This window comes from Oncorhynchus masou, chromosome 3, assembly GCF_036934945.1.
Source record: "Oncorhynchus masou masou isolate Uvic2021 chromosome 3, UVic_Omas_1.1, whole genome shotgun sequence".
NCBI classification, from domain to species: Eukaryota; Metazoa; Chordata; class Actinopteri; order Salmoniformes; family Salmonidae; genus Oncorhynchus; species Oncorhynchus masou.
Window position 1 is genome coordinate 22,567,877 of NC_088214.1, and position 25,737 is coordinate 22,593,613.

The window sequence follows — 25,737 nt, forward strand, 5'->3', positions numbered from 1 at the left end:
GAAAGGCTGCGAACTGCCAGGGTTTCCTTCTTCAACTGGACCTATACCTGGCCACCGTCCACCCGGCTCCATCAGGCCATGAGAGGGTGTCCGCCCTCGTCACGTGCATCACCGGGAAAGCCCTGGAGTGGGCCAACGCCGTGTGGAGAGAGCGAGATGCGGCGTTGGACCAGTTTGGGGAGTTCACCCGCCGTTTCCAGGGAAGCTTTGACCAGCCGCCCGAGGGTAGAGCGGTGGGTGAGCGCCTCTTCCATCTGAGGCAGGAGACGAGGAGCGCCCAAGAGTTCGCCCTGGAGTTTAGGACCATGGCTGCCGGCGTGGGATGGAGCGACAGGGCCCTGATCGACCATTACCACTGCAGTCTGCGCGAGGATGTCCGTTGGGAGTTGGCCTGCAGAGACACAACCCTCATGTTCGACCAGCTGGTGGACTTGTCCGTCCGGCTCGTGACTTGTCCGTCCGGCTGGACAACCTGCTGGCTACCCGTGGACGTTCTGATTGGGGTCTGGTGGTTCCATACTCCCGCACCCCCTCTCCGATACCCATGGAGCTGGGAGGGGCGGTGCACAGGGCCGCAGATGTCACACTGCCGGTCAGTGCCAGGTTGGTTCCTCTGGGGATCGAGGCAGCAGGTAGAGGTAGCAGGTAGGGCGCTCTGGCGTCACCCAGAGCCCTCTGTTGCACATATGTTTGTGTATGTCACTTTCCCTGAGTTTTCCCCGCATTCCCAGCATAATGCGCTCGTCGATTCCGGCGCGGCTGTGAATTTTATTGATAGAGCGTTAGCCTATAGTTCAGGGATCCCCATTGTTCCCGTGGCTGTGCCTTTCCCCATTTACGCCTTAGATAGTCGACCATTAGGGTCAGGGTGGATTAGGGAGGTCACCGCTCCTTTGGGCATGATGATGCAGGGGGGTCACAAGGAGAGAATTAGTCTCTTCCATATTGACTTTCCTGCATTTCCCGTGGTGCTGGGCCTACCCTGGTTAGCTTGTCATAACCCCACTGTTTCTTGGCCACAGAGGGCTCTCACGGTGTGGTCGCGAGAGTGCTCAGGTAGGTGTTTAGGGGTTTCTGTTCGTGCTACTACGGTGGAGAGTCCAGACCAGGTCTCCACCGTGCGCATTCCCCCTGAATATGCTGATTTGGCTCTCGCCTTCTCTAAAAAGAAGGCGACTCAATTACCACCTCATCGACGGGGCGATTGTGCGATAAATCTCCTGGTAGACGCTGCACTTGCCAGGCGTAACGTGTATCCCCTCTCACAGGCGGAGACGGAGGCTATGGAAACATATGTCTCCGAATCCCTGCGTCAGGGGTACATTCGGCCCTCCACTTCACCCTCCTCTGAGTTTCTTTTTTTGTGAGGGAGATCTGCGTCCGTGTATTGACTATCGGGGTCTGAACCAGATCACGGTGAGGTATAGTTACCCGCTACCGCTCATAGCCACAGTGATTGAGTCAATGAACGTGGCACGCTTCTTCACCAAACTAGATCTCAGGAGCGCTTACAACCTGGTGCGTATCCGGGAGGGAGACGAGTTGAAGACGGCTTTCAGTACCACCTCAGGGCACTATGAGTACCTCGTCATGCCGTACGGGTTGATGAATGCGCCATCAGTCTTCCAAGCCTTTGTAGACGAGATATTCAGGGACCTGCACGGGAAGGGTGTGGTGGTGTATATTGATGACATTTTGATATACTCCGCTACACATGCCGAGCATGTGTCCCTGGTGCGCAGGGTGCTTTGTTGCGTGTTGGTGTATGACCTGTACGTCTAGGCTGATAAGTGCCTGTTCTTCCAACAGTCCGTCTCCTTCCTAGGGTATCGCATTTCCACCTCATGGGTGGAGATGGAGAGTGACTGCATTTCAGCCGTGTGTAATTGGCCGACTCCCACCACGGTAAAGGAGGTGCAGCGGGGTTTTGTCAGGTAGCGGCTCCCATTACATCACTGCTGAAGGGGAGCCCGGTACGCTTGCAGTGGTCAGCTAAGGCAGACAGGGCCTTTAGTCACCTGAGGGCTCTGTTTACCTCTGCTCCCGTGCCGGCCCATCCAGATCCCTCTTTGGCATTCATAGTGGAGGTGGATGTGTCCGAGGCTGGAATAGGAGCTGTGCTCTTTCAGCGCTCAGGTACGCCACCAAAGGTCCGCCCCTGTGCCTTCTTCTCGAAGAAGCTTAGCACGGCGGAGCCAAACTATGATGTGGGGGACCGGGAGCTGTTGGCTGTCGCCAAGGCCTTGAAGGCGTGGAGACATTGGCTTGAGGGGGCTTGACACCCTTTTCTCATCTCGACTGTCCACCGCAATCTGGAGTACATCCGGGCAGCGAGGAGAATGAACTCTCGCTAGGCATGTTGGGACATGTTTTTCATCCGTTTTGTGTTTACCGTTTCCTACAGACCAGGCTCCCAGAACGTTAAAGACGCATTGTCCCGGCTGTGTGACACAGAACAGCAGCCTGTGGATCCCACTTCCATACTCCCCACCTCCTGCCTGGTGGCGCCGGTAGTGTGGGAGCTGGACACGGACATTGAGCAGGCGTTACGTGCGGAGCCCGCTCCCGTCCAGTGTCCCGCTGGGCATCTGTACGTCCCGTCTGCTGTTCGTGACCAGTTGATATATTGGGCCCACACGTCACCCTCCTCTGGTCATCCTGGGATCGGTCGGACAGTGCGCTGTTTGAGCGGGAGGTACTGATGGCCTACCTTGGCTAAGGACTTGAGTGTTTATGTTTCCTCCTGCTCAGTGTGCGCCCAGTGTAAGACTCCGAGGCACCTACCCAGAGGTAAGCTACACCCCTTACCCGTTCCACAGCGGCCTTGGTTGCACCTGTTGGTGGATTTTCTGACTGATCTTCCACTCTCACAGGGTATCACCGTGATCCTGGTCGTTGTGGATCGTTTCTCTAAGTCCTGTCGTCTCCTCCCTCTGCCAGGTCTCCCTACGGCCCTACAGACTGCGGAGGCCTTGTTTACACACATCTTCCGGCACTACGGGGTGACTGAGGATATAGTGTCTGATCGGGGTCCCCAGCTCACGTCTAGGGTCTGGAAGGCGTTCATGGAATGTCTGCGGGTCTTGATCAGTCTTACTTCAGGGTTTCACCCTGAGAGTAATGGGCAGGTGAGAGAGTGAACCAGGATGTCGGTAGGTTTATGCGGTGGGATTCGAAATGGTCGGTTATCTGGCCTGTTATTAATTACAGGACTTATTTCTTATTATTTTGGAGATGAGGCAAGCAGTGAGATACTGCAAACTTATTTTATCTGTCTTCACATAAACCATAATATATATATTGTTGAATAATTGCAATCACATATCATAACCAGTAATAACATATAGAGGGATATTTGCTTTGAATTAAAAGCTTACCAAACTTATTGAGCTTTGCTGTGGGCAGAAATTGTTACAATGCTGGCCTATACAAAATAGGCATCAGGCCAGACAATAGTACATTTAGGCCTATTGCACCCATACAGTTATTGATTAAACCACTCATTCACCCAGACTCTATTACAGGCAGACAATAAGATCCAGTTAAAACAGTGGATGCCAGGGTTACTGTAATGACCATGAAAGAGAACCCAGAGAAATGGCAAATGATGATGTGAAATACTTTGTTGTGGCTTTAATGTGTGATGACAGGCAAAGAATATAGCGAAGGTCGGGGGCGTTTACAGAATATAGGCCTACTCCAGATGCACTGTAGGCTTTGGCCTAACTCTGCACATTCAGTGTAGTCTAGTCACTTCACCCAAAACCATCATAAGCCCAAAACCTTCAGAAGTGCTACAATTCAGGTGGTTTCCCATTCTGGTTTCAGAGAAAATCTGACTTTATCAATGGATCATAATCTCTTTGTTTTTGTGAGTATGTTGCTTTAATTCAGTGTGGTTTGGCTGTGTTGAGTCATTGTGCCGGTAAGGGAAAGTGTCTTGTTATTTCCTTTTTAGTGTCTGTAAAGTACTCTGAGGTAGATTATGAAAAATGTTCAGGTTATTTCGAGGGTAGCTATTTTTACCTTTTTTAACATATTATTCTATTTTACCTGCTGCCTGTGGGTTCCACTGACATAGGTTTTATTGATGTACTGTATGTCATTACTTGAGAAGTCAAAAAGGTCAAAGAAGTCTTAAAAAGTAAAATTGAGACTGTCCAAAAACGAAACCATCTGGTGACAATCCTTATAAAAAATAATCTAGTGCAGTCTTTCACAATGCCATGGCTCGACCCATTGTCCATCAATGGCAAATGACTTCCAGGAACAGCCAGGTTATAAGGGTAAAGTGGCCTACATGTTTCACATGGCTCTCTCTGTCTCTCTCTCTCTGTTTCTCTCAATTCAATTCAATTCAAGGGCTTTATTGGCATGGGAAACATGTGTTAACATTGCCAAAGCAAGTAAGGTAGATAATATATAAAGTGAATATATAAAGTGAAATAAACAATAGAAATGAAGAGTAAACATCACACATACAGAAGTTTCAAAACAATAAAGACATTACAAATGTCATATTATATATATATATATATATATATATATATATATATATATATATATATATATATATATATATATATATATATATATATATATATATATATATATATATACAGTGTTTTAACAATGTACAAATGGTAAAGGACACAAGATAAAATAAATAAGCATAGATATGGGTTGTATTTACAATGGTGCGTGTTCTTCACTGGTTGCCCTTTTCTCGTGGCAACAGGTCACAAATCTTGCTGCTCTGATGGCACACTGTGGAATTTCACCCAGTAGATATGGGAGTTTTTCAAAATTGGATTTGTTTTCAAATTCTTTGTGGATCTGTGTAATCTGAGGGAAATATGTCTCTCTAATATGGTCATACATTGGGCAGGAGGTTAGGAAGTGCAGCTCAGTTTCCACCTCATTTTGTGGGCAGTGAGCACATAGCCTGTCTTCTCTTGAGAGCCATGTCTGCCTAAGGCGGCCTTTCTCAATAGCAAGGCTATGCTCGCTGAGTCTGTACATAGTCAAAGCTTTCCTTAATTTTGCGTCAGTCACAGTGGTCAGGTATTCTGCCGCTGTGTACTCTCTGTGGAGGGCCAAATAGCATTCTAGTTTGCTCTGTTTTTTTGTTAATTCTTTCCAATGTGTCAAGTAATTATCTTTTTGTTTTCTCATGATTTGGTTGGGTCTAATTGTGCTGCTGTCCTGGGCTCTCTCTCTGTTTTCTCTCTCTGTCTCTCTCTGTTTCTCTCTCTCTGTTTCTCTCTCTCTCTCTCTCTCAACATACACACAAACAAAGGGTAAAGCCCCCCAAAATACTTGGTTGTGAATAATGTAATGATGATCCATGTTCTCTTCTTTGGAAGATGAAATGTGATAGAGGCATACCTCCAGTAGGCGGTGATAGTGCTTTGTTACTGGACTATTTTTACTTTTATGGGCTTTTGCCTCCCGATCTGACATTGGCTACTATGCAATTTTATGAACATGTGAGTTGTTTTGTGACAAAAAAAGTTGTCCGACTGTGTTATCATTGAGTTTAGCCTAGCCTATTGCCCAGGCTAGGAATCCGTCTTTGACCAAAATGTTCAGCTCCATTCACACTTTATAATATAACAGCAGAACAAAAACGTTGAAAATGGTAAAATAATGTTTTTCTCCTTGGACTTGTGGTTAGAGTGCCTTCCCTAAAGTCAATCCCTGGCCGTGTCACACCAAATACTGTACAAATGGGACCTGATGTGTCGCCTCCAAATTCGTCATCAAGCTCGAGACCCTGGGTCTCTACCCCGCCCTGTGCAACTGGGTACTGGACTTCCTGACGGGCCGCCCCCAGGTGGTGAGGGTAGGTAACAACATCTCCATCGCGCTGATCCTCAACACTGTGGCACCACAAGGGTGCGTTCTGAGCCCTCTCCTATACTTCCTGTTCACCCACGACTGCGTGGCCATGCACGCCTCCAACTCAATCATCAAGTTTACGGACGACACTACAGTGGAAGGCTCGATTACCAACAACGACGAGACATTGAGTGGCTGCTGCCAACACACTGACTCAACTCCAGCCACTTTAATAATGGGAATTGATGGAAATTGATGTAAAATATATCTCTACTTAATATAATGTTTATATCCCCTACATTACTCATCTCATATGTATATGTATATACTGTACTCTATATCATCTACTGCCTCTTTATGTAATACATGTATCAATAGCCACTTTAAACTATGCCATTTTGTTTACATACCCTACATTACTCATCTCATATGTATATACTGTACTCGATACCATCTACTGCATCTTGCATATGCCGTTCTGTACCATCACTCATTCATGTATCTTTATGTACATATTCTTTATCCCTTTACACTTGTGTGTATAAGGTAGTAGTTTTGGAATTGTTAGGTTAGATTACTCATTGGTTATTACTGCATTGTCGGAACTAGAAGCACAAGCATTTCGCTACACTCGCATTAACATCTGCTAACCCTGTGTATGTGACAAATAAATGTAATTTTTGATTTGATTCTTGGCACTCTGCATTAAGGATATAGATTGGGGGTTAAGGCCCTGCGATAGACTAGCACCCTGTCCATTCACCAAGCTGCCTCACGATACAGAAACGGGATTTGTAGGCTCCTGCCCTATGAGCCGTTCCGGCTCGCACACGGCTACTTACTTGCTGTAGTCAGTGACTATTTGCATATAAATCATATGCTCCTTTCTCGATTAGCTACACTGGTCTGCAACTAACTTCCACAACATATTTTTAGTTGTTTCACCATTGCGGAAGCAAGGCAAATCCCAGAACTATACGCCTACCCGTGGAATGAAAAGGTAGGTTATTTATCTATAATTAACGATTTAACCTACATATTTTATGCTATTGAATACATAGACCTATTTACCTTGAATATTAAACTGGATACATTATTGATGTTATCCACCCTATGTGTTGACAACTCTTTAACAGAGCAAGTTACAGTATTGGATTTCCGACTACGTCTTTCACTTCCATATTCAGTTTTGTATTTCGAGTCAATGTCACGCCGCTGAAGCTCCTCAGCCTACTCCTCCATTCGTTCGGAAATATATTATTGTTACTATTTACATGGTGGGAGATTGTGATTGACCAGTAATAGAGCAATGTATCCATTAGTCTCGTATCAACGCTAGAAGGAAATACCCGACCGTGGACCGGGTAGCAAGCCATGGCTACTGCGCAGGACTCCATCTACATGAAATCCGCTGACCTTATCAAAAAGGAGCCTCTGGACTACGGTGGATTCGGTACAGTGTATCTGTGCTATCACAAAACCCTCGGCCAGGTGGTTCTGAAGACCATCTACACCGGGCCACCGCGTAATGAGTGAGTATAATGGGCTATGGTAGAGAGGATGCCCCCTGTGTCTGTAAGTGTTGTGACTGTCATGCTCTACTGAGATTCATATTGTAGTCTAAACCAGGGATTCCTAAACCTTTTCACTCAGGGACTCCTTTCCAGCATTGGGAGTACCAGCGGGTAGTTCTAGGCTACACCTATCCTTTCCTGTGACAGAAAGGACGATAAAACCAGAGAAATTGGGTGTCTATAGACATGTTCCTGTGATGTCTATAGTGATAAAGTAGGCTACAGTAGGCGGCCCAGTTAATATGTAGGGATACATCTCCAAGTGAACATATTTCCCTAGCTCCTAGTCTTGACCAAGCCTTCCTCCCTCTCTCCCTCAGGGGCAGTAAGCAGTCCCTGCTAGAGGAGGGCAGCCTGATGAGCAGACTGAACCATGAACGGGTGGTCAAGCTGCTGGGGGTGATCCTGGAGGATGGGGACTACTCTCTGGTCATGGAGCTCCTCCCTAAAGGCAACCTGCTGGCCATGCTGGACCAGGTGAGAGGAGATCACAAAAACAATTAACTTAGTCTACAATGTCACTATATGAATGTGGTTAGGTCCTGGACTCACTGCCGAGATGGAAGGTTTTCAAACAGAACTCCATATCAGATTTTCTCTATGTAATATCAACAAGCTATTTTCTCTCTGGGCAAACAACTTGTATATATGCCTGTCTTTTCTCCAGGTACCTGTGCTGATATCCATCAAGGGCAGGATTATACTGGAGATTCTGGAGGGGATGGTGTACTTGATGAAGAACCGTGTCATACACAAAGATCTCAAACCAGAAAACATACTGGTGGACAAGGATTTTCACATCAAGGTACAGCACACACTGTATAATATGCTTTATTACTGTTTATATCATTGACTTTACGGTGTGTGTGTGAAGTCCCACAAGAATAGTAAACAAAGACAAATTTGACCAACTGGTCAAATGCTATTTCTAGGTGGTTACGGTTAGAATTACGTTTAGTGTTAGGTGAGCTAGGGTTAGGAGCTAGGGTTAGGGGTTAGGGAAAATAGGATTTTGGGACTGAATTGTGGGTCCCCCACAAGGTTAGTTATACAAGACTGTGTGTGTGTGTGTATCCATGTGCATCTGTGTATTGATGTCTCTGTGTTCGATGTATGTGTACGAAAATGGATGTGTGTGTAATCTGTGTATGCAATGCATGTACATGTATGAATATGCACGTCTGTATCTGTGCTCCAGATTGCAGACCTGGGCCTGGCCACCTGTCAGACGTGGAGCAGGCTGACTAAGGAGGAGTCTCGCAGGCAGAGCCGGCTGGCGCGTCCTGGGGCTGAGGGAGTGGGGGGCAGGGCAGCCGGTACTCTGTGCTACATGGCTCCTGAGCACCTGGACAGCATCCACACACGCTCCTCTGAGAAGTCTGACGTCTATAGCTTCGCTATTGTCGTATGGGTCATCCTCACTGGCAGTGAGCCATATGAAAGTGAGTGTTGCTCACTCACTCTACAGAGGACTGTTGCATTCAAATGAATCTGATGCGATTTCAGCCATATATATATACACTGAACAAAACTGTAAATGCAACACGCAACAATTTCGAAGATTTTACTGAATTACGGTTTGTGAAAGGAAATCAATCAATTTAAATTCATTTACTGGGCCGTAATCTATAGATTTCACATGACTGGGAATACAGATATGCATCTATTTATCAGAGATACCTTCAAAAAACTGGTAGGGCGTGTATAAGAACACCAGTCAGTATCTGGTGTGACTACCATTTGCCTCATGCAGCACGACACATCTCCTTCGCATAGAGTTGAAGAGAGTTGTCCCACTCCTCTTCAATGGCTGTGCGAAGTTGCTGAAGACTGGCGGGAACTGGAACACGCTGTCGTACACGTGATCCAGACCATCGCAAACATGCTCAATGGGTGACATGTCTGGTGGTGAGTATCCAGGCCATGGAAGAACTGTGACATTTTCAGCTTCCAGGAATTGTGTAGAGATCCTTGTGACATGGGGACGTGAATTATCATGCTGAAACATGAGGTGATGGCAGCAGATGAATGGCACGGCAATGGGCCTCAGGATCTTTTCACAGTATCTCTGTGCATTCAAATTGCCATCGATAAAATGCAATTATGTTCATTTTCCGTAGCTTATGCCTGCCCATGCCATAACCCCATTGCCACCATGGGGCACTCTGTTCACAATGTTGACATCAGAAAACCACTCACCCACACATCACCATACATGTGGTCAGCAGTTGTGAGGCCGGTTCTAAAACAACATTGGAGGTGGCTTATTGTGGAGAAATTAACATTTAATTATCTGGCAACAGCTCTGGTGGTCATTCATGCAGTCAGCATTGCAATTGCACACTTCCTCAACACTTGAGACATCTCTGGCGTTGTGTTGTGTGACAAAACTGCAAATTTTAGTTTGGCCGTTTATTCTCCCCAGCACAAGGTGCACCTGTGTAATGATCATGCTGTCTAATAAGCTTCTTGATATGCCACACCTGTCAGGTGGATGGATTATCTTGTCAAAGGAGCAATGCTCACTAACAGGGATAAAAAGACCATTTGTGCACACTTGAGAGAAATGAGCTTTTTGTGCGTATGGAACATTTCTGGAATCTTTTATTTCAGCTCATGAAACCAACACTTGACATGTTGAGTACATGTTTTTGTTCAGTGTAGTTTGTGAACTCAGATATATTTTATAGTAAGAGGTCCTTTGTTCTTTTTTTTATGAATGGATAAGATTTGAGATCAAATTTGAATGCACTGAATTAATATTGGATAAGTGGATTTCAGATGCTCGGAGTGAGGACCATATCTGCCGGTGTGTCCGTAAAGGTGATCGTCCTGATGAAGACCTCATCTCTGCTGATACTCCTGTAGAGATCACAGAGCTAATGAAGAGATGCTGGCATCAGGATCCACAACTACGACCAACATTCCAAGGTGCGTGTGCATGTGTGTAGTGAGATTGATGTACGGGAATTCCTAAACACAGTACAATGCATTACAGTATACACAATGCCAATCAATACAATGTTATTTGTATAGCACTTTGTCCCAGCACAAATCATGAAACCCAAACCTAACCCCATTGAATAGCAAGTTCAGGTCAACAGAAGCTTGGTATCTGAAAGGTCTGGCAATAGGTAACGATGCTTCGTGGGAGGCAGTTGTTGTGTTCAGAGGGTCAATGTTTCGAGCCGAGGTTGGGGCAAGGAGAGGGACGTAAGCAATACTGTTACACGTGTACAGACATGGCATTAAAAGGGGTGTATGTTTCTCTCACATACATACACACACAAACACACACGTGTATATACACACACATACAGTGCCTTGCGAAAGTATTCGGGCCCCCTTGAACTTTGCGACCTTTTGCCACATTTCAGGTTTCAAACATAAAGATATAAAACTGTATTTTTTTGTGAAGAATCAACAACAAGTGGGACACAATCATGAAGTGGAACGACATTTATTGGATATTTCAATTTTTTTAACAAATCAAAAACTGAAAAATTGGGCGTGCAAAATTATTCAGCCCCTTTACTTTCAGTGCAGCAAACTCTCTCCAGAAGTACAGTGAGGATCTCTGAATGATCCAATGTTGACCTAAATGACTAATGATGATAAATACAATCCACCTGTGTGTAATCAAGTCTCCGTATAAATGCACCTGCACTGTGATAGTCTCAGAGGTCCGTTAAAAGCGCAGAGAGCATCATGAAGAACAAGGAACACACCAGGCAGGTCCGAGATACTGTTGTGAAGAAGTTTAAAGCTGGATTTGGATACAAAAAGATTTCCCAAGCTTTAAACATCCCAAGGAGCACTGTGCAAGCGATAATATTGAAATGGAAGGAGTATCAGACCACTGCAAATCTACCAAGACCTGGCCGTCCCTCTAAACTTTCAGCTCATACAAGGAGAAGACTGATTAGAGATGCAGCCAAGAGGCCCATGATCACTCTGGATGAACTGCAGAGATCTACAGCTGAGGTGGGAGACTCTGTCCATAGGACAACAATCTGTCGTATATTGCACAAATCTGGCCTTTATGGAAGAGTGGCAAGAAGAAAGCCATTTCTTAAAGATATCCATAAAAAATGTTGTTTAAAGTTTGCCACAAGCCACCTGGGAGACACACTAAACATGTGGAAGAAGGTGCTCTGGTCAGATGAAACCAAAATTGAACTTTTTGGCAACAATGCAAAACGTTATGTTTGGCGTAAAAGCAACACAGCTCATCACCATGACCACACCATCCCCACTGTCAAACATGGTGGTGGCAGCATCATGGTTTGGGCCTGCATTTCTTCAGCAGGGACAGGGAAGATGGTTAAAATTGATGGGAAGATGGATGGAGCCAAATACAGGACCATTCTGGAAGAAAACCTGATGGAGTCTGCAAAAGACCTGAGACTGGGACGGAGATTTGTCTTCCAACAAGATAATGATCCAAAACATAAAGCAAAATCTACAATGGAATGGTTCAAAAATAAACATATCCAGGTGTTGGAATGGCCAAGTCAAAGTCCAGACCTGAATCCAATTGAGAATCTGTGGAAAGAACTGAAAACTGCTGTTCACAAATGCTCTCCATCCAACCTCACTGAGCTCGAGCTGTTTTGCAAGGAGGAATGGGAAAAAATTTCAGTCTCTCGATGTGCAAAACTGATAGAGACATACCCCAAGCGACTTACAGCTGTAATCGCAGCAAAAGGTGGCGCTACAAAGTATTAACTTAAGGGGGCTGAATACTTTCGCAAGGCACTGTACACACACACACACACACACACACACACACACACACACACACACACACACACACACACACACACACACACACACACACACACACATACACACACACATACATACATACATACATACATACATACATACATACATACATACATACAGTGGGGCAAAAAAGTATTTATTCAGCCACCAATTGTGCAAGTTCTCCCACTTAAAAAGATGAGAGAGGCCTGTAATTTTCATCATATGTACACTTCAACTATGACAGACAAAATGAGGGGGAAAAAAATCCAGAAAATCACATTGTAGGATTTTTTTATGAATTTATTTGCAAATTATGGTGGAAAATAAGTATTTGGTTAATAACAAAAGTTTATCTCAAAACTTTGTTATATAACCTTTGTTGGCAATGACAGAGGTCAAACGTTTTCTGTAAGTCTTCACAAGGTTTTCACACACTGTTGCTGGTATTTTGGCCCATTCCTCCATGCAGATCTCCTCTAGAGCAGTGATGTTTTGGGGCTGTTGCTGGGCAACAGGGACTTTCAACTCCCTCCAAAGATTTTCTATGGGGTTGAGATCTGCAGACTGGCTAGGCCACTCCAGGGCCTTGAAATGCTTCTTACGAAGCCACACCTTCGTTGCCCGGGCGGTGTGTTTGGGATCATTGTCATGCAGAAAGACCCAGCCACCTTTCATCTTCAATGCCCTTGCTAATGGTAGGCTTTGTTACTTTGGTCCCAGCTCTCTGCAGGTCATTCACTAGGTCCCCCCGTGTGGTTCTGGGATTTTTGCTCACCGTTCTTGTGATTGTTTTGACCCCACGGGGTGAGATCTTGCGTGGAGCCCCTGATCAAGGAAGATTATCAGTGGTCTTGTATGTCTTCCATTTCCTAATAATTGCTCCCACAGTTGATTTCTTCAAACCAAGCTGCTTACCTATTGCAGATTCAGTCTTCCCAGCCTGGTGCAGGTCTACAATTTTGTTTCTGGTGTCCGTTGACAGCTCTTTGGTCTTGGCCATAGTGGAGTTTGGAGTGTGACTGTTTGAGGTTGTGGACAGGTGTCTTTTATACTGATAACAAGTTCAAACAGCTGCCATTTATACAGGTAATGAGAGGAGGACAGAGGAGCCTGTTAAAGAAGAAGTTACAGGTCTGTGAAAGCCAGAAATCTTGCTTGTTTGTAGGTGACCAAATACGTATATTCCACCATAATTTGCAAATAAATTCATTAAAAAGTCCTACAATGTGATTTTCTGGATTTCTTTTCTCATTTTGTCTGTCATAGTTGAAGTCTACCTAAAATTACAGGACTCTCATCTTTTTAAGTGGGAGAACTTGCACAATTGGTGGCTGACTAAATACTTTTTTGCCCCCCCCCCCCCCCACACCACACACACACACACACACACACATACATACATACATACATACATACATACATACATACATACATACATACATACATACATACATACATACATACATACAGTTGAAGTTGGGAAGTTTACATACAGTTAGGTTTGAGTCATTAAAACACATTTTTCAACCACTCAACCACAAACAATTTTTCCAACAATTGTTTACAGACAGATTATTTAACTTATAATTCACTGTTTCACAATTCCAGTGGGTCAGAAGTTTACATACACTAAGTTGACTGTGCCTTTAAACAGCATGAACAATTCCAGAAAATGACGTCATGGCTTTAGAAGCTTCTGATAAGCTAATTGACATCATTTGAGTCAATTGGAGGTGTACCTGTGGATGTATTTCAAGGCCTACCTTCAAACTCAGTGCTTCTTTGCTTGACATTATGGGAAAATCAAAAGAAATCAGCCAAGACCTCAGGATAAAATTGTAGATCTCCACAAGTCTTGTTCATCCTTGGCAGCAATTTCCAAATGCCTGAAGGTGCAACGTTCATCTGTACAAACAATAGTACGCAAGTATGCAACACCATGGGACCACGTAGCCGTCATACCACTCAGGAAGGAGACGCGTTCTGCAAATCAATCCCAGAACAACAGCAAAGGACCTTGTGAAGGTGCTGGAGGAAACAGTTACAAAAGTATCTATATCCACAGTAAAACGAGTCCTATATCGACATAACCTGAAAGGCCGCTCAGCAAGGAAAAAGCCACTGCTCCAAAACCTCCATAAAAAAGCCAGACTATGGTTTGCAACTGCACATGGGGACAAAGATCATACTTTTTTTCAGAAATACCCTCGTCTGATGAAACAAGAATATTACTGTTTGGCCAAAATGACCATCGTTATGTTTGGAGGAAAAAGGGGGAGGCTTGCAATCCGAAGAACACCATCCCAACCATGAAGCACGGGGGTGTTAGCATCATGTTGTGGGAGTGCTTTTGCTGCAGGAGGGACTGGTGCGCTTCACAAAATAGATGGTATCATGAGGAGGGAAAATTACGTGGATATATGGAAGCAACATCTCAAGATATCAGTCATGAAGTTAATGCTTGGTCCAAATGGACAATGACCCCAAGCATACTTCCAAAGTTGTGGCAAAATGGCTTAAGTACAACAAAGTTAAGGTATTGGAGTGGCCATCAAAGCCCTAACCTCAATCCTATAGAAAATGTGTGGACAGAACTGAAAAAGCGTGTGTGAGCAAGGCGGCCTACAAACCTGACTCAGTTACACCAGCTCTGTCAGGAGGAATGGGACAAAATTCACCCAATTTATTGTGGGGAGCGTGTGGAAGGCTATCCAAAATGTTTGACCCTTTTCACGGGTGTCGTTGGAAGTAGACCAAAGTGCAGCGTCGTGAGCATACATTTCTCCTTTTATTTAAAATGTCGCCAACAAAACGAGAAACAAAAAAACAACCGTGAAGCTCACAGGGCTATAGTGCCACTAACAAAGATAACTACCCACACTGAAAGGAGAGAAAAAGGGCTACCTAATATGATTCCCAATCAGAAACAATGATAGACAGCTGCACCTGATTGAGAACCATACCCGGCCATCACATAGAAACACAAATCATAGAAATAAAGGACATATTATGCCCACACAAACCACACCCTGACCCGCTCCACCTCTGGCTCACCACGCTTTGGTGGCACCTCTGGTGTGAGGACCCTCGCCGCCGACCCCGGACTGGGGACCCTCGCTGTGGGCCCCGGACTGGAGGCCGTCGCCGTGGGCTCCGGACTGGAGGCCGTTGGTGGAGGCTTCGTGCCATGATTCCTTACTGGAGGTTTCTTGCCATGGATCATCACTGGAGGCTTCTTGCCATGGATCATCAGTGGAGGCTTCGTGCCATGGATCATCACTGGAGGCTTCGTGCCATGGATCATCACTGGAGGCTTCGTGCCATGGATCATCACTGGAGGCTTCGTGCCAGGGATCATCACTGGAGGCTGTCCCTGATATATAGAGAGAGAGACTCTCTACCCGGCACAGCATGAAGAGGACTGGCCACCCCTCACCTCAGCCTTGTTCCTCTAGGTTTCTTCCTAGGTTCCTGCCTTTCTAGGGAGTTTTCCCTAGCCACTGTGCTTCTGTAATGCTTGCTGTTTGGGGTTTTAGGCGGGGTTTCTGTATAAGCACTTTGTGACATCTACTGATGTAAAAAGGGCTTTATAAATAAATGTGATTGAATTTGCAGAGCACTTATAACTTGTACATTTCAACACATATTCAAAACTACTGCAATATGCAGCATATTGGTACATGCAGATATCTTCACAAGTCAACCTTGGACCTACGAATCAATTAGTACTGCAACAAGCATCAATTCAAGCGAGCCCATGGCATTCACAAGTCTAATGTTGCATCATGGTCTAATACTGTCATGAGAATTTTCAATCCCAATGAAAATAACTATCAATCAATAGCTTTGACCAATCCCAGAGGTTTGTAAGACCATGGGTATAATAATAATAATAATAATTAGGCAAAGACTCAACTTTATGCAAAAGATTAGTACAGTTTATTCAGAGAACGTTCTGAAGTCCATTATACAAAGACATCCATTTTATAGCTACTTCTACAAAGACAGTAGGTGTCCTACGCACATACATACACACAAACAGTTGGTGAGTTTTATCCTTCTCCATAGTTCTCACCACTGTGTATCACTACCCAGCCGACAGTTCCATTCCCCCGAGATTAGGGGAACCTTGAGAAGTACTCCCTATGCTACCATAAATTTCCCAGAGGCCTAGCCAGGTCGGTCCAAACACAGTTTAATTGTTCTCGTTTTTTTTTCTTCGGCACACACATACAAGTTCAAATCCTAAACTACGCCTTGCTCAGGCAGTCTGTGCCTTTCCACTATACAGATACATTGTTTAAACTAATTCTGACTAAAACTACACACATCATCAGATTATAATTTTATGATTCTAATACATTTCATACAATTATAAGGTTTCAGAGTGGAATTATTTTATAATTATCTTTTATCAGACTATTCTGTGGCTGTTGCTATGTTAGTCATATGACTGCTCTGATTTCACATGTTCTCTATACAGAGGGCTACAACACCTTCCTGCCCGTCTACAGGGAGAAGTTAGAGCCAGATGTAGAGAGGGACTCACTTCGTCTCAGAGTAAGTTGCTTGTGTGAACAAAGTGACAGCATTGTCATGAGTATTAATGGGTGTTTAATATTACCATAATATTACCAAATATATCATAGGGTCCATAACACTTTTTTAAACTGATCTGTTTCATTGGCATGCAGGACTTGTACGAGGGGCCAGAGGAGCTGGTGGAGAAGATGAAATCTTTATCCATGTCCCCTGAGAGCCTTAAAGCAGGTGAGCAGTCTGAGCACAACGTGAGGCAGGCTTCATGACCCTGGCCCTCTATAGCTCTCAGTCTTACAAGTCTACACCGCTCTCTGCATCTTTATACATGACGTACACCTCCAGACCACTATGTCTTACAACTCCACTCACTGCCTTGTTAACTTCTTGCGTCGAGCAATCCCGTATCCGGGAGCGTAATCATAGCCTCAAGCTCATTACCATAACGCAACGTTAACTATTCATGAAAATCGCAAATTAAATGAAAGAAATATATTCACTCACAAGCTTAGGCTTTTGTTAACAACACTGTCATCTCAGATTTTAAAATATGCTTTTCAACCATAGCTACACAAGCATTTGTGTAAGAGTATTGATAGCTAGCATAGCATTAAGCCGAGCATTCAGCAGGCAACATTTTCACAAAAACAAGAAAAGCATTCAAATAAAATCATTTACCTTTGAAGAACTTCGGATGTTTTCAATGAGGAGACTTTCAGTTAGATAGCAAATGTTCAGTTTTTCCAAAAATATTATTTGTGTAGGAGAAATCGCTCCGTTTTGTTCATCACGTTTGGCTAAGAAAAAACCCAGAAAATTCAGTCATTACAACGCCAAACTTTTTTCAAAATTAACTCCATAATATCGACAGAAACATGGCAAACAGTGTTTAGAATCAACCCTCAAGGTGTTTTTCACATATCTATTCGATGATAAATCATTCGTGGCAGTTGGGTTTCTCCTCGGAAGTAAATGGAAAAATACACGCAGCTGGAGATTCCGCAATAATTGCGACGGAGGACACCAACAGAGCACCTGGTAGATGTAGTGTAAAATTGGTCAATCTTCCAATGATATGCCTACAAATACGTCACAATGCTGCAGACACCTTGGGGAAACGACAGAAAGTGTAGGCTCATTCCTGGCGCATTCACAGCCATATAAGGAGACATTGGAACACAGCGCCTTCAAAATCTGGGGCATTTCCTGTTTGAAATTTCATCTTGGTTTTGCCTGTAGCATCAGTTCTGTGGCACTCACAGATAATATCTTTGCAGTTTTGGAAACGTCAGAGTGTTTTCTTTCCAAAGCTGTCAATTATATGCATAGTCGAGCATCTTTTCGTGACAAAATATCTTGTTTAAAACGGGAATATTTTTTTATCCAAAAATTAAAAGAGCGCCCCCTATATCGAAGAAATTAAACAGTGTCAGCGTGGTGTAGGCTTTGTCAAGTTTAATATATAATATACCTTGCCTGAGCCCACAGATCCAAAAGTTTGGACAAAGTGCACTGAATTATTAGACATGAAAGAAAAGGGATACAACAATTCAATGGGATTGGATGCACAAAGACTTACTTGAATTTACTTGAATTATTCCAGTATTTTATAGGTTCAGCAAATCACCTTATAGTTTGGGATATCTTTAAATGTACCTTCAGGGGTCATTCAATATTCATCAATAATAAAATGCAGTTTCTGGCTAAAGAAACAAGACTAATAAGGGAAATCCATGAACTAATAGTACAGGTAGATAGCAATAAAAACAATAGTACAGAGATACAAAATAAGTTAGAGGAAAATCAAAAAGAACTTGAGGAACTTATTCAAGAATGATCAAATGTAATATATTACAAAAATAAAGCAAACTGGATGGAATATGGAGAAAAATGCACAAAATTCTTCCCGAATCTCCAATACAGAAACGCTAACAAAAAGAATTGCAGAAACTCATTACTGATGACGGAGTCATCTATGATTCTCCGAATGGTATTTTAAAAGAGGAAGCTAATTATTTTAGGCAGATGTTCTCTTTTCCATCTCATCCTCTCCCACTGAATGAAGATTACGGTAAGGAATTCTTTCATAATAATATAAAAAATGGCAAATTAACAAAATGTACAGAAAGATCAGTGCGAAGGCCAAATTACAGAGGAATAACTTTTTGAGGCTATTAAATCGTTTCAGTCTGGAAAAACCCCAGGGCTTGATGGCATACCGGTAGAGGTATTTCAAGTATTTTTTGATATACTAAAAGCTCCAATTGTTAGATTGTTTTAACTACTCCTATAGAAATGGTAGTCTGTCAGGTACTCAGCAGGAAGGTCCGATTTCTCTATTATTAAGACAAGACCCAAATATAAAGACCCGGTCTATCTAAAAAACTGGAGGCCCCTTACACTTGCAAAAATACTAGCAAAATGCATAGCACTCAGACACATTTGTTACATGAATGATACATTGGAGATAATAAACTAGAACTACTAGATATAACAGAACATCATGAAACCTATAAGCAGCCAGGAATTATATTTATAGCAGATTTTGATAAAGTAAGACTGGATTTTATTTATAAATGCCTGGATGTTTTCAATTTCATTAATTCTCTTGTAAAATGGGTAAAAAATAATGTATAGCAACCCAGGTGTAAAATAGTAAATAACAGCTACTTCTCAGAGAGTTTTGAATTGTCAAGAGGAGTTAAACAAGGGTGTCCGCTGTCACCATATATATTCGTTATGGCCATCGAAATGTTACATTCAGATCCAATAACAACATTAGAGGATTAGAAATCCAAGGCTTAAAAACAAAGGTGTCCATGTATGCCGATGACTCAAGATAGATCCCTGCAATGTCTCATTAAAGATCTAGATAACTTTTCTGCACTCTCTGGACTACAACCTAATTATGATAAGTGTACAATATTACGTATTGGATCCTTAAAAATACAACTTTTACATTCCCTTGCAGCTTACTTATAAAATTTGCTGATGGTGAAGTAGACATACTCTTTATTCATATCACAAAAAATAGAAATAAATAAGCTCTCCACAATGAATTATAATAGAAAACTTGTAAAAATAGACAAGATCCTGCAACCATGGAGAGGTAAATACCTGTCTATTTATGGAAAAATTGCCCTGATTAACTCCTTAGTCATCTCAGTCTACTCACTTACTTATGGTGCTGCCTACTCCTGATGATTTGTTGAGCTTTTTTTTCGTGCTTTATCTGGGACGCTAAACCAGACAAAATAAAACGTACCTAACTATATAATGCATAGGAATTGGGTGGGTTGAGATTGTTAATTATAAAAGCACTAAACCTCTCTCTAAAAGCTTCATTAATTCAAAAGTTTTATTTAAACCCTAAATGGTTCTCAAGTAGATTAATAAGAAAAGCTCATCCATTGTTTAAAAATGGTCTTTTTGCCTTTGTGCAGATTGCCATGTCTCATTTTTATTTAATTGAAAATGATACTTTTTTCAAAGTATCTGTCTTTTTCAAACAAGCATTGCAGAGCTGGCTACAAGTTCAATTTCATCCCCCTGAAAAGATAGAACAAATATTATGGCTGAACTCAAATGTGCTGGGTGATAAAATATCTGTATTTATGGGAAAGATGATTGAAAAGGGTATTTTGTTCTTAAATTATATTGTAATGGTAGAGTTATGTCCTTCATGGAGTTATCAGAATTGTATTGGAAGGTCTGCTCATTCCAAGAGTACAACCAATTGAATACAGCATTGCCCCAAAAATGGAGGAGGTGGGTGGCAGCAGGAGGAGGTAGGGAACTGGTTTGTTTGCCCAATATAAAGGATCAAAACTGGCGGAGGAATAAAAATAGCATAAATAGGAAAGTATACCAGTTTCATTTGAGGACCAGGATGTTGACAACTGTGCCATACAGATTACAAAATATTTGGGAAGAGATTTTTGATGTTCCGATTCCATGGTACAGGGTGTATGAGTTGATATATAAAACAATGCAAGATTCAAGACTTCGTGCTTTTCAGCTAAAATTATTTACAGAATTCTTTCCACCAATTTTTTAAATTTATATTTGGTGTGTAAAATCATCGAAGCGCTGCAGATTTTGTTGTGAAGATACAGAATCAATAGACCATTTATTTTGGTATTGCCCTCAGGTAGCCTGTTTCTGGTCTCAGGTTCAGGAATGGCTGAAAATGCATAGCATTGATCTAAAATAGACCCTAGAAATAGTACTGTTAGGAGATCTGGAGAGACCGGGTCAGTCAATTACTAATATACTAATACTCTTAGTAAAGGTATTTATCTTCAACTCGCAATCTGTAGATTCTATTCGATTAGATAGATTGAAATTGTACGTTAAACATATGTGAAAGATATTTGTTGTGTAGAAACACAAAGTGGGTGGCCAGCAGAGATAGATGGGATGGGCTGAGGGAAGCTGAGGGTTGGTATGTGATATTGGAGACAAGTGGGAGTGGAGTTGCTGTGTGTGAGAGAGAATGTTGGTCAAAAGATAAAGGGGGAAAAAAGTCTAAATAAACATAATAAAACTAGATTTGAATGACATTAAGTGGTAGTGTTTTATACAACTAATCTCAAATGGTTGAGGGACAGCTGTTGGGGAAGGAACTGTGGGGGGATCTTGGAGGGTTCGGGTTTCACAAGATTGCGATCATGAAAAAAGAAATGAAGACATTTTATATCACTATCATGCACACGCACCCTCACACATGAGGATGGCTCTGTTGCATGTTTGATACATGTTTGATAGTGTCTTGATGCTGTAGTGTTTGTCCTTCATGTTATAATACTTTAATGTTACCACATCCTTGTGTTTTTTGTAATAAATAATAAAACAAAATTTAAAAGACCTTAACTTGAGATCTTTGCCGTTTCTAGATTTTCCATTCAAATCTCTCACTCTCATCAATAATCAAACCATTAATACGACAAGTTGGATCTTTATACAACAACACATGGATCTTAATTTAGAATTCAGCTATTCAAAATTAACCCTCCACCACTTCTCCCTATAGACCGGCTGGCTCCCTTACTGAGCTCAGACAGTGCTAGGGCTGTTCGTATAGAGGCTGGTCCAGTGGAGGCCTGCATCGAGGACCTGAACCTCTTCCTCCCCTGTGAGCACTCCCTTATCCAGCCAGATGTCCGTGCCCTCAGCCCCACCTCGGGCATGGAGCTCAAAATGGTCAATGAACTCTCAGCCCTGGAAGTCAAACTAGCCCAGCAGTTGGAATATCACAAATACACCAGATGGACCAGATGGACCAGCTTGACTACAGCCCCTACCATAATCCTCACCCTTCCACCCCACAGCGCCTCAGCTCACAGGACCCCACCGCCAACAGAGGGCTCCCCGAAACCCAGGACGTCCAGCCCAGCAGCGTGGAGAACCCCCACCGCCGTCTTTCTAGCCTAGGAGTGTACAAGGCCGCGGACCCCTCAGGGGCCACCACACCCAGGTGCCAGCTTTCCAGCCACATGCCTGAGTCCTCCAGCAGCCCCTCTCTAAGCCAGGGCAAGTACTCCCCCCAGCAGCAGTATCCCTACGCCCAGTACCTCCGCCTCCAGTCCTGGCCAGCCTACCCAGTGCCAGAGTCAGCTGCCCCAGACCTCACTGCAGTGCTGCGCCTGAACTCGTGTGCCATGGTTAGACCTCCACAGGACCCAGGTAGGGGTGAAGCACAGAGATTACAGTGCTTGATACCACTATTACCATTACTAAAGCTGATGCAGATTCCACAATCAGCGTGATAGCGATCTACTACTTCAATTAGAAAAGCATTTATGAGAAACAGTGTGTGTGTGTGTTGGTTTCAGGAGGCCTGTTCATCCAGAATGCCAGAGGGATCCAGATAGGGAGCAACAACATACTCAGCATCAGGGACCACAAGTCTTACAGAAGGTCAGCCAGCTCTCTCTCCAATGGGGCAAACTCACACTCTCTACTCAAAGAGACCCTGCAGATGAACGGTAAGAATAGAAACCGGCAAAGAGGAGCCTACTTCCTGAAAATAGACATCTTCCTATCTTTCTATGTCATGTTTTCTACTTTTAGTCCCATATTTTGTATTTAGCCACAATATAAGGGTTCTTACATTGTTTGTTTACTGGAATGAATGGAACGGTGTCAAACACGTTGTTTCCATGTGTTTGATACCATACCAGCCATTTCAATGAGCCTGCCCTCCTATATCTCTTCCTAACAGCCTCCTCTGTTGGAGTTATAGTTGGGGTGGATAGTTCAACTAAGGCCATGGGGCATTTATAACTGGTATTATTTAACAGTAAATTGCTATGTATCATTAATTGACATTACATTTTCAAAAACCCTTATATCACAGACAAGGGTCTTTAACTTCCATTTTACACAATATGTTCTGTTGTGTCCTGTCCCGTGTTCAGATGACCAGGCAGTGACTGAAGAGCACCTTGATCTCCTGAGAGAAAACATCGGGAAGGAATGGAAGCGCTGTGCCCGTCGTCTGGGCCTGAGCGAGGTGGAGGTGGACACCATCGACCAGGACTACCATCGTGACGGGCTGCCTGAGAAGGTGCACCAGATGCTGGAGCGCTGGAGGATGAAGGAGGGCTATGTGGGCTGCACAGTGGGCCAGCTCTGCAGAGCACTGGAGAACTGTGTCAAAGTAGACCTGGTAAAGAAGCTTCTTCATGCCTGCAGGACCAATACTTTTCCATAGGTACAGTAGACGATCTATTCCAGTACCCCCTACCCCTAACCCAGAGGGAGACTTTCTACTCCAGCACCCACCCATGAGTGTACAGGTTATACGGAACCCAAACCGGCTGCACACGTGTGCCATCATGCATACATTTATTTTGTCCCCACACATCAAATGTGATTGCGACACGCAGGTTAAAATATCAAAAACTCTGAACCAATTACATTAATTTGGGGACAAGTCGAAAAGCTTTAAACATTTATGGCAATTTAGCTAGCTAGCTTACACTTGCTGTTGCTAGCTAATTTGTCCTGGGATATAAACATTGAGTTGTTATTTTACCTGAAATCCACAAGGTCCTCTACTTCGACAATTAATCTACAAATAAAAACGGTGAACCGAATCATTTCTAGTCATCTCTCCTGTCACGCCCTGACCTTAGAGATCCTTTTTATGTCTCTATTTTGGTTGGTCAGGGCATGAGTTGGGGTGGGCATTCTGTTTTGTGTTTCTATGATTTTCTATTTATATATTTTGGCCGGGTATGGTTCTCAATCAGGGACAGCTGTCTATCGTTGTCTCTGATTGGGAACCATACTTTAGGTACCCTTTTTCCCACCTGTGTTTGTGGGAAGTTGTCTTTGTTTGTTGGCACTATTGCCTTTAGCTTCACATTTTGGTTATGGTTTATTGTTGGTTATGGTTTATTGTTTTTTGTCGGCGTCATTCTTAAATAAAGTAAAATGTACATTCACCATGCTGCACCTTGGTCCTCATCCTTCAACAGCCGTGACATCTCCTCCTTCTAGGCTTTTTCTTCTCTTGATATTGCGATTAGCAAGTTTCATAAATTAGGTTCATTACAGCCACTGACCTCGTTTGTCTTTCAGTAACCCACGTAGGTATAACTAAATGAGGAGATGGCACGTGGGTACCTGCTTCTATAAACCATTGAGGAGATGGGAGAGGCAGGATTTGCAGCCAATCTGCGTCACAAATAGAACTGACTTCTATTTTAGCCCTTGGCAACGCAGACGCTCATTGGCGCACACAAGCAGTGTGGGTGCAATAATTGAATAATATAGATTTCTAAAATGTATTTTTTTAACGCATTCGCAACGAGAGCTGGGTTTTAGGCTGGGTTTCTGTACAGCACTTTGAGATATCCGCTGATGTAAGAAGTAGAGGTCGACCGATTATTATTTTTCAACGCCGATACCAAAAAAAGCCGATACCCATTAATGGGCCGATTTAATTTTTTATTTTTATTTATTTGTAATAATGACAATTACAACAATACTGAATGAACACTTAACTTAATATAATACATCAATAAAATCAAGTTAGCCTCAAATAATTAAACATGTTCAACTTGGTTTAAATAATGCAAAAACAAAGTGTTGGAGAAGAAAGTAAAAGTGCAATATGTGCCATGTAAGAAAGCTAACGTTTAAGCTCCTTGCTCAGAACATGAGAATATATGAAAGCTGGTGGTTCCTTTTAACACGAGTCTTCAATATTCCCAGGTAAGAAGTTTTAGGTTGTAGTTATTATAGGACTATTTATCTCTATACCATTTGTATTTCATTAACCTTAGACTATTGGGTGTTCTTATAGGCACTTTAGTATTGCCAGTGAAACAGTATAGCTTCCGTCCCTCCCCTCGCTCCTACCTGGGCTCGAACCAGGAACACTACGACAACAGCCACCCTCGAAGCAGCGTTACCCATGCAGAGCAAGGGGAATAACTACTCCAAGTCTCAGAGCGAGTGACGTTTGAAACGCTATTAGCAAGCACCCCGCTAACTAGCTAGCCATTTCACATCGGTTACACCAGCCTAATCTTGGGAGTTGGTAGGCTTGAAGTCATAAACAGCTGCTGGCAAACGCACAAAAGTGCTGTTTGAATGAATGCTTACGAGCCTGCTGCTGCCTACCATCACTCAGTCAGACTGCTCTATCAAATGATAGACTTCGTTATAACATGATAACACACAGAAATACGAGCCTTAGATCATTATTATGGTCGAATCCGGAAACCATCGTCTCGAAAACAAGACATTTATTCTTTCAGTGAAATACGGAACCGTTCCTTATTTTATCTTACGGGTGGCATCCATAAGTCAAAATATTCCTGTTACATTGCACAACCTTGTTATGTCATAATTACGTAAAATTCTGGCAAATTAGGTGGCCCAAACTGTTGCATATACACCGACTCTGCATGCAATGAACGCAAGAGAAGTGACACAATTTCACCTGGTTAATATAGCCTGCTAACCTATATACTTCTGTGTATTGATTTTAAGAAAAGCA

General features: G+C 43.1%; 1 protein-coding gene across 1 annotated transcript; it reads left to right on the top strand.

Moving 5' to 3' along the window:
* Positions 1–6,589: 6,589 nt before the first annotated feature.
* LOC135512927 (receptor-interacting serine/threonine-protein kinase 1-like) lies at positions 6,590–24,175 on the top strand. The gene is given in 12 exon segments (XM_064935457.1): positions 6,590–6,841; positions 7,164–7,373; positions 7,736–7,892; positions 8,083–8,220; positions 8,614–8,857; positions 10,197–10,346; positions 16,669–16,745; positions 16,880–16,955; positions 21,757–21,999; positions 22,002–22,409; positions 22,559–22,711; positions 23,144–24,175. Coding segments are annotated over 11 exon segments (2,100 nt in total). The 5' UTR covers positions 6,590–6,841; positions 7,164–7,215; the 3' UTR covers positions 23,440–24,175.
* The last annotated feature ends 1,562 nt before the right edge of the window (positions 24,176–25,737 follow it).